A 10,785-nucleotide genomic window follows, 5' to 3' on the forward strand; every position below is an offset into this window, starting at 1 on the left:
CGAATTTTTGTTCCAGGTCGACCCATGGTTCATCCACCTAGTCAAACAGTCACGGCCAAAGAGGGTGAATCGCTCAACGTCGTCGTCGAATTTTGCGCAGAGCCGAGATACACCAAGGTGCTTTGGATGTCCGAGGAAAGCGTTTACGTACCTGGTACAGAGGCCAGAGATGGTGTTCAAGCGCTTGCTATCGAGGTACGTTTCTTGGTCTTTTACGAATTCACGCAATTTTTCCACTCGATTTGGTTGTACATGGATATTGTCGTACATGAGAACGCGTTCGAATATGTTTATTAATTTTTGTTCGTCGTAGATTCAGTTAATTTTTGTTCAGTCCTTTTGTACATGGAAAATTGAAGATGGAAATTATTAATATTTCTCGTTACTGTTTCTGTTTGTGGATTATTTGTTTTATAAATCAATTTCACGCACGTTTTTATTAATTCGCTTGAAGGGAGTATGCAAGCCCGGAGATCTAAAGAAAGAATAAGGTAAATCTAATAGTTTTTTTTCGCCTACAAGTATTTGATAAAGAATCAAGATTTGTATAGCAAACTTTAAGCAGCGTGTTAGCTCTGCGTTCATATTTCTTTTTTGTTACGTAAAATTATAAAATAGTGGTACAACATTATGCGATTTCATATCCAGCGGGACGTTGTTTGCTTGCAGCCAACGGCAAACGTATCTCGATTGTAAAAATGAAAGAATTGTTGCGCGATCTTATACAGAAACAGATTATCTTCGGATGCAGCGTACGATTTTTCTACAATTTCGAAAAATAAGAAAATGCCGGCTTGCTAAAGATGAAATTTTATTTTTCCTTGAAGGAAATCAACTCTGAACGTTTATGCAAATTCGACGGATTGTAATGTCAAACGTACATTGTATCGCATAATGTTACTCAGTGCAATGCGCAGAAATTTCAAGTTAATCGGATGAAGAGTTTCGGAGGTCTACTAAGCGCAAGGTCGAAAAACATAGTTTCGTGAAAAATGCGTTTAAAGTTTTAAGCTGATCTGTCTCTAAAACAAGAGGATGCACTCGTATTCGGAGTTATAACTCCGCTATTTTTTAGAATTTCAAAATACTCTTTTACCACAATATTCTACGCGTGTCAAGTTTTAAAAAACAATGCAATAGAGATTTCGACTTTTTGAAGCCGACATAGTTGCAAACCCCCTTGATAAATCCTTTCTGTCACGAGTTCTGTCGTAATTCCCAGTTTGTACTTGCAAATCATTTTCCTTTTCACACCTCTGCTTGACTTCTAATTCTTATTTTATTCCTCGCAACCCTTCTCCTCGTTCTTGCTTTCCATTTCAGAATTCTTCGTTTCCCTACACTCCGCACTCTTACGTATTTTCATCCATCTACTTTTTCCGTAATCTCATGCGGAATCTTTAATTCCAGTATGCAAATCCTTTAATCCGTTATCGAACGTTGCCTACGTGGTTTTGTTAATAAATCTACTAACAGCCAGGAAAACAAACAAATAGCGATTTCTCAAACTAAATACTCAGCCCGCTAAACCAACTTCCACTTCTCTGACTCGCCGCGTTGTTGGTCCGAAACAGCGTTTCGATCCTCGAAACAAGTAAAACGAAAAGGGAGGATTCGTCCGAACCAGAAATGACTCGTTTTACACGAGGGCAAAATATCTCGACTCGCGTTCGAGAATGCAAGAATTCTCGCAACGACGATCACCAGGAAGCGAGGCTCGCTTTTCAACCGGGTCAACGAAGGAGCATCCGGTGCAATTTAACTTTGAAGATAGTCCGCAAGCCTCGGCAACCAGACAATTCCTGCTTTCCCAACAATAACACCAACAAACGGGAATAACAAGGAATTCGCAGCTCTCGGGACGCGAGAATTATATTTTTATCGCGGACGACGAACGAGAACCGGCCGAAACGTGATTTCTTCTCGGCGAAATAGGTAGAAAGGGGACAAAAGGGTGGGAATAAAAGGAAAGAGAAGCCGTGAGACAGTGAACGCTTGTTGCATACCGTGAAAATATGAGAGAACGAAAGAATGAAACGGGATACCGGATTCATACGTGGTGCCGGCGCTTATTTCATTTCCGCGCGACGTCGTTGCACGCCTTTCTTCTCCTTTTTCAATCCTTCCTTCTCTCTCTCTCTCTCTCTCTCTCTCTTTTCGTTTTATTTTTCACCGACAGACAGAGTCTAGATACTCCGTACAAAAGATGGATTAACTGTTTTTCCGAGGAATCAGGAATAACGGTGAAACGCATGGAACCGAGAACAGAGAAAGAGAGATCGGTAGCTAGTGCAGAAAGAGGAGAGCAGAAGAGAGGAGAGGAGAGGAGAGGAGAGGAGAGGAAAGAATCTGGCATAGCTTTAGAGGGATTTACTAATGCACGTGTGTTACGTTTGTTTTTACTAACTTTTAATCCCTTTTGTCCCACGCGCCAGCGTTCTTAATTCGTTGAACGAGTGGAGAAAAAAAAAAAAGGAAGGAAGGAAACGATCATCTTTGTTAATTTCGTCGTCGATCTTTTCGTTTCTCCGTCTCCTTTATCGGAAGAAATTTCATCGCCAGGGATCATTCGTTAAAATAGGAAGAAAGAGAGGGGCAGGAAGGAAGGAAGAGCGTTTCCTTTAAAGCGCTTAAGCTCCACTGCCGTTTCGCTTGTTCCTGCATTATTCCACTTCTTGAGACATGCACGAGATCTTCGTCTACGCTCGAACAGTCATTCCGTGCTGCGTTCCGCTATAATATCGTTTCCTCCAAGAGGGATTAATCGTGGCTTTCCTCCGTCTGCCTGGAAAACAGACGACGATTTGAAAACTAAAACATATTTCCTATCCTATATCAAGCAAGGCATAATCGTTACGTTTCTCACGAAACACTAAATTCTAGTTTCTGTCGCGTTCGTTAATTACTTACAAAATATCGCGCGTTAATCGATATCGATTCATCGATAAAGGTACAATTTTCTTGAAAGAAAGAGGCAGCTTTTGCAAAACACAACTCGTATCTTTCTTTCTCTGTTACAAAGGAAAACGTCAAACGCTAATATATTTCCTACATATTATATGCATAATACAACCATTTTTATCGCTTTAGTACAGCTAGCGATAAAACTACGAGATTGTTTCGTAATACGTTAATTTCATAGAGAAGAGCCGATTCATAAAAAGAAGCGATTCGAGGTAAACCGCGTAACGGAGCAGCCATAAAAATTTCGCTAACGTGTTTTCCAATTTATTCGAACGAGCACACCGCGTCGGTCAGGCTGCCGCATGCGATACGAAATTTCTTCCTTTCTCGACGTGATTACGTAGCACGCGGACCACGCCACAGGGGGTAGCTTATTAATTCTTCGTCGGCGGAAGTACACTGGGATAGTTGGTAGCCGGTATCGACACAGTGCGAGGTATTCAAAACAGAATCTAGGTCGAAATAACTACGTTCACCGCAACACGTGCACCCGTTTTCAGTTTCGTCGTTCTCCGCTTGCACGCTGCAACGTGGCCCCTCCGTAACCCTGGTCGGGGAGCTGCAATTCTACGAATTAATTACCCGCTACTGCAACCGTGGATAACAAGGGATATAGAGAAGAGGATGGTCAGAGAGATAGACAGATAAATCACGTACTAACTACTATCAGTCGTGCTTTCGACGAATGCCGCGGAAATTTCGCTTTGAGTTGCTGGGCGAAAGTTTCGATGAAATTTCCCGTGGATCGACCCTCCACGACGAACAAAAGGAACGAACTCGTAGCACGACGCGACGTAGAAACGACGAGTCGCGACGCCTCCATGTGTTTGCACTCTTTGCACACGATCGACGAATCAGTTGGACAGAGAGGGAAACGCTGGAGGATGTCGTACCGTTTCCGGTCGAACGCTGTTTGTACATGAAGCACCGGGAAAAGAAGTTTTCCACGCCGATACGAGATAAAAGGGTCCCGGTATTGCCACCTTGTTCTCGCATCTCCGATCGTTTACAGAGAATACGGTTTTCAACGGAGAATAAAAGTGCCGAATGGAGCGCTCTTCGCTGGATTACATGCTGACGAGCGTATTCCGGATATTTCTGATCCTCGAAAACTATTTTTCTGGCATTTCCAAACGATAACTCTTGTGCCTTTGTTATATAATATCGAATTATGATCAAATTATACCGTGATGGAATTTCATTCGTGATAGAAGTCTTCGTGATAGATTACACAGCAATCACGACGAAATAACACACGTATACACGTCGAGAAATGAAAATGACATTGCTAAAATCGAAACTGAATGTACTCGAGCTACTTAATTGATCGTAAATTGCTCAAATTCGACAAAGGGTACACACAAATCAAGTGAAACATCGATGTGCGTCGACGTGGACTCGTCTCGGCAAACGACACAAAGAAGAGAACTAAGGGCAAAGAATGGTAACGGAGAAGAGCAAAGCTGAAGAATAAAGAGCACAGGGAGTCTGGGATGGCGATCGGTGGTAAGTTGGTGAAACTGAGAAAGGACGAGGATGAAACGCAAAGTTAAATGGAGCAAGAAACTGCGACTGGTTGCACGCGAAAAATTCGCGACACTGCGAACGACGACGTCTGGTTCGAATTGCGAGAGAAGTTACCCCCGAGACAAGCGGAATCCGATTCAATTACGGAAACGTATTTCTTCGTTGCACGTACTTTACCAAACGGAAAGGACACGAATTGATAAAGGGAACATCGTGCAATATAATTATACCTTTTTTCGTGTTCCACACGATTCTACGTGGGATTCTGTGGATTTAATTTCGTTGTACGAGCTTAAATATCATTTCCAAGATCCACGTTTCTTTTATACCGTTTCGTACGTTTATTTCTGATACGGTTCCACCTTTGCTTGTCCGTAAAAGTATTACGAGGAACTTAACATCGATACGTTCGGTCAACCGTCTGTTTTTCCGTTGATTAAACGCGTGCAAAAATAATCGGAGTAATTAACGTGATTGAATAAAACAGGACAATCGTTTGACGTGTGCCTGATTTTGTATTACGCGATAATGGAACTCGCAGTAACGCGTTGCAGTTAATCGGATAAAAGGCGTCATTTTTATTTCTGGCCAGTTGACATTTTGCGTGGCTCAATTTTATTTTCAGCTCCGTGTTCTTCGCGTCTCTATCGATCAACCACTCGAAACCGTGCCGATTTAATTCGATCGATTCTATCGGCGACGTGCAAAAAGCTGAAGGTACGAAAGAAGGAGAACCGTGCTAGGGGGAAAAAGGAGAAGCTTAAGGAGGTATATAAGTTGGAGAGAAGGAAGATAAAGCGATGGAAATCGGAAGTGATATGGGCAATTGAAGCGAGAACGTGGCACGATGTAGGAAGTTTTCGCTTTTTCGTGGAAGTTGCGCGCGAAAGTTTAATCTCAAGTAGCTAAACAGAATCGCGGCAGATAAGAAATACGGTCGTAGGATCGACTTTATCGAATTGCAAGTTAATGAACGCCGCGTGATAAAAAGCTCGGGAAATCGAACGACTCCGAAACTCTTGCTTGAATATCAACTTCTTATCTCAATTTGCGTTTGCGCTGATTTGGTCCATTGATGGCAGAGATCCACGCTCTGACTTTATTCTATTTTAACAATTATATCGAACTATAAAGATGCGATATGTGGCACGAGAATCCTGAAAAAATTCTATCTCCTTAAATTAACACAAGCAAATCCTTACGTCTTAATCGCCTTAATATTACTTTTATGTCATTATTACATACACAATGATTCGCGAAAATATTTGAACGTTTGCATAGCACACACGGTATATTCATAAAAGTACCCACGAATGTTCAAACATTTTCGTAAACAATTGTATTTAATTGTCATTTCGTCGGACGGATGATAATCTATTTGAACGCAACGTAATTTCTCTTCCATCTTCTGCCATTCCATTTTTCCACAAAAAAAGCAGGAAGAAATTTCATCGAACACAAAGATACGTAACTGAAATTTCTCTCCCAGCCTACGTATCTCCATCAAAAAAAAAAAGAAGCCAGTAGCAATTCTTATTGGGGGAAAAATGGAAAATCTCGAACTACCCTTGACCTATTCCGCTATCAACTTTCCCCTCTCGAAAACTTGCCAGTAGCAACGATCGTCCGCAACTCCATCCAGATAAATTATCCTTTATAACCGTCGGTGGTTCCTAGCGAGCCCTTTAAAACCATCGCACGAATCAGGTCACGAATACTTGACAAACTCCGGGAACACCGGTATCGAATTCATTAACGACGCACGTTTCTCGTTGTTTGCCTTTCAGGACGGTGGCACGGAGTCCTGTTACAGAACGGTGCTGAGCTTCGACACGATTCAATGGTCTCACGCCGGCGAATGGTTTGTGCTGGTTCGCTCGTCGGAAGGGATCTCGGACGCTTCCGTTTTGTTGAACGTGACGCGCGCCTCCGAGTACAGTCACGCTCACTTCCGGTCAGCGAGTCTCACTTACCTATCCATGTGTCTGGCCCTGGTCATTCTGCAGGAGCATCGCCGCTGAGACATCGCTGGGAGTACGTCGATAACGTTTGCTTGCGAAGAGTCAAGGGAGTGGCTCTGAACTCGAACAAAAAATTGTACATCAGCTTCCCTGATTAGACGATAAGAACAAGGGGGAAGGAAGTCAAAGTTCCGTCAGTATTTTCGCCATCTTCGACGATTGTAAATAGAAAATATATAAATTACAAAGGAGAGAATGAGCGAGCAAGATGAATGGGATACATCGTTCCAGATAAGAATACGGAGCAACGTTTTGTATTAGCGTGTTCTTGACTCAAGGCGAGACTCGATGACGATGCAACGAGGAAACCCTGTTTATTATGTATCGAAAGGGTGAACACGCTTAAACGAGAAAGCCTTTTATCGACGCTGTCGTTGTCGATGAACGATGCAGAGCTTCCGGCGACGACGATAATCCGGCCTCGACGTTCCTTAATCATGGATCTCGTTGCTACATTCGTTCTTTTTCTTTTTCCATATTTTTTTATTCTTTTTGTATTCTCTTTTTTCTCTCTTGTTGTCTTCTTTTTCTCCGCGTTCTTGTCATAGGGTTTTCTAGATGATAAACGACGGTTGGGATTGACAAATCGAATCCACGTAACTTCGACTGTACATTATAGATTTATTTTCCTTTTCTTTTTCTCTTTTCTCCTTTCTTCTTTATTAGAGAAAAAAACAAAGAGGGGAAAGAAGGAAAGAAATTTCCATTCCGAAGTGGAATTAAAAAGCATAGTCCACAGTTTCGTACGTGTGTTCGATACCTCGAAGTCTGCGATTCGAATCTACGACCGCGACGTAGCCAATGTCTTTCTCTGGCCTTAAATGGAGAAACGGCGCGGCCAAAGTAATTCGAAAGAGGATACGGTTATCGCGTAGGGGAAAACTTTGTAAACTAAATTGTCGCGAGATTTCGACCACGAGAATCGTGACTCGCGGCGATTTCCTCGATTAAGCTTAATAAAATGGAATATTCGACGAGATTATGCGTTACGGAGGGCACGTGTAAATATTTGTATAGTTTATTTGTAAAGAAACCGGATGGCATGCGAGAATGAAAGAGGACGAAAAAAAAAGACAAACGATAAAAGAATGCAATGAAGGCAGAGAGATGTACACGCGTTGAACAAGAGACCAATTTTTACATTCGGGTTCGCAGAACGTCGACGGCTGAACGTGGTCGAAGTATAGAAAATGATTACTGTTCGTTCAAATGTAACTGTTAGGGCGTAACATGAACCAAAGAAAAGAAATCGACGAAAGTCGAGTCAAAGAGGGAAGAAAATGATGGGATTAATTACGTGTATGGGTAAGAAAACGAAGTAACGAATTGAATTAAACGCAAGAAACGAAACAAGAAATATTCCGTAAAACAAAAAAAAAAAAAAGAAGAAAATAGGAACATTAAGGAAAAAGAATACATTGTTGTATATTATTTTAGGTAAGTAGCATTAAAACAAAAAAAAAAAAAAGATAGCGTGTATATAGTGATTGTAAATGCATAGGCTGTCGTACACCGAGGGCTATGCATGACGAATTATACAGTGACGCTGTTAGAGATATATTTATTATTCGTTGATATATTTTTATAAAGTTTTATTTAGCCATAAGTTCTCGTTCGCCTTCCCCCTGGATGTCGTGTACCGATCGATGGTTAGTTTTCAATCGAGAATGGCCGTGAAAAATGCGTGACGATAATGACGACGACGATGATGACGATTTCAATTCAAACACAGGATCATAACGATAAATAAATCAAACGAAACTCCTCCTTATTCCCGATCAACGTCCTAGATTATACGTTTCTCGATGGTTGTACGGTGATTGTACTGCAGTAGTAAGGAAAAAACAAACGAAACAAAAAAAGAAAAAACACAAATTAACACGAACCTATGTAACATCGTTGTCTTTCGTGATTATTCGTTTTTTATCTCTCCGCGATTGCTGGATAAGAGGTGAATGTAGCGTCTCGTTTCGATCGTTCCAGTTCCTCTGAAAGAAGAAGAAGAAGAAGAAGAAGAAGAAGAAAAAAAAAGAAAAGAAAAGGAAGGAAGAAAGAAAAAAAATGGTGTTGTTGCGTACATTTTTGTAAGCGCAGTGGTTCCTAATTTTTGTCAACGCGTGCCGACTGCGATGCGTTTATAGCTTCATTCATCCGTTCACGCCTAATCCGCACGGAAGTCGGCATTATTACACTTTATAGACGCGAGAACGAAAATTAATCCAGTGTTTCTCCCCCCCCCTCCCACCCGCCCCCCGAGTTTCTTCATTTCTCGACGATTTTTACCCGAACGAACGGAAAACGTCTCCCCGTAGTTCTTCTTTCTTTTCATTTTTATCGAATTGCTTAGGTGTTATAAATAAGCAACGTGATGTAATCGTTGTACCCCATGACGCCTAAAAGTCCAATAAATGATATTTACAATATCTGCGTTGATATAATGATTGTCATGTGTATCAATTGAAATTCCTCTTCCTAATAATTCCAATTCGACAGCGAAAATTTAGAAACTTTGTAAATAAATCTCACCGTGTAAATGTTAATGACAATTTCTAACAGTTATGTAAATATTTCCATCGATAGAAAAGTTTTCATGGACAAAAGTCCGTCGTGAGCAAACGGAAAGGGAATGAAAAGCAGACAAATTACTTTGGCGAAGAAACCACGCGGTTTCCTTCGACCAACGTGCCTAGCTTCACGGTCATTTCCTTCCTAATGGTTCTTGTCGGTGCGGCACGTTTGAATGCGGTGTTTGAGAATCACTCTATTTTTCATTATTCCATACTTCAGCTTTCTTATTTTTAAAAGTTTTCTTTCCTCCAGCACGCTTCGTTTAACCTTTGATCGCGCCACATTCTTCCCACGTAGCGACCAAAAATAGTCAACGACATTTTTACACAGAACAACTTGCAGGCAGAATTGAAAGGAGATGTTAAATTTAAAGAGACAAAATTTAAATCAACCGGTACGTATTTCAGAAGATATTTCTAACATTTTATGTTCGCAACAAATGTATTTAAATAAGTTGCCAAATTGTTATTTCGTAGAGTTGGCGGGGTGAGAACGGTGCACGAAAACGAGGCAACTCGATACGCAGTTACAATCATGCTAATAGAGACGAAACCTGAAAAAGACGTGGTTGCGCAAGCGGGCGTGCGTTTCTTTGCTTTTACCACGAAAAGGTTTCAACGTAGAGAAGCAGTAGGAAAGAAAGAATGTCAGCCCACCAGAAATTCACGTTCGTTTGCTTCTTTCGTGCCGTAAAATAAGTCACGGCATTTGCCTCGTGAAATATCCACGAAACAGCTTTCCACCCTCGCGTGTCCACGAAATATCAACTTTTTAAGCAGCGAACAGAAGCTGAAGAAGTGCGACTTTGTACACAGAGGTATATTCCATTCTGACGTTATCTTTATTCTAGAGTTAGTTGGTCCATTAAAATTGAAAAAAAAAAGAAGAATGTTAATTTCGTAAACATAGTTGTTGAATCTGTCGCATTCAAGAAATCTTTCCTTTCTCAATAAATTACACATATTATTATCCTTATAATACAACGTAATTCCAAACGTAGAAATTTTATTCGATGAAACAATTCAGGCGATTTATTCTCCTAATTATTGCAATTCTCTACCATTAAAATTTCTGCTCATAACTTATATCAATATATGGATCCACAAAGTCGCTACGTGGCTACCGAGATTCCTTATTTTCTTAAAGGATTAAAATCTCTACCGGGGGAAATTATGTTCGGGATTTTCGGTGTTGAAGCAGCGCATTTCCTTGCCCGTTCCAACTTTAATCTTACCGGCTACTGAGCAAGCCGATCCTCCTAATACATAATGGATCCCTAAGGCCTAAGGGTGAAGGTTCGTCCAATCGGATTAATGGCGTCGGCAGCACTTTTCCCGGCTAAATAATGCTACCGGGATTCGATGCATGCTGGTCCCTTCGTGGCCCGTTTCTCCGTCGAGTACACACAGATCAGTAGCATTCTCGAACACGTACACACCATCCTGCAATATCTCGAATTGCCCGTGATCGACCATCTTGCGAATACCTCCGGTTGCTTCAACTTGCGTTTCTATGCTGACAGGGTAATCGTACGAACTAGAAGTTCCTAGGTAAACCGAGGAAAACGGGAAATAGAAATGTATTTAATTCCTATCCGATTGGTCCTGCAAGCAACTTCATACTTATTGTAAATAAATACATTCTTTGATTATTAAACGCTATCTACGGGACAATGCTCGGCGGATAATATTTTATTTCATCGTAG

The 10,785-nt window shown here is 41.2% G+C and overlaps 1 protein-coding gene across 2 annotated transcripts in view; it reads left to right on the forward strand.

Annotated features, from left to right (window-relative positions):
* LOC122570024 (B-cell receptor CD22) overlaps nt 1-8,935 on the forward strand; it is a 314,194-nt gene extending 305,259 nt beyond the window's left edge. For both annotated transcript variants that reach the window (XM_043731832.1, XM_043731841.1), the window contains exons 10-11: nt 17-195; nt 6,279-8,935. In XM_043731832.1, coding sequence (XP_043587767.1) covers nt 17-195; nt 6,279-6,512 — 413 coding nt within the window. In that variant the 3' untranslated portion in view covers nt 6,513-8,935. The remainder of the gene's footprint in view (nt 1-16; nt 196-6,278) is intronic.
* Nucleotides 8,936-10,785: the final 1,850 nt, after the last annotated feature.

The sequence above is a fragment of the Bombus pyrosoma genome, linkage group LG1 (assembly GCF_014825855.1).
Source record: "Bombus pyrosoma isolate SC7728 linkage group LG1, ASM1482585v1, whole genome shotgun sequence".
NCBI lineage: Eukaryota > Metazoa > Arthropoda > Insecta > Hymenoptera > Apidae > Bombus > Bombus pyrosoma.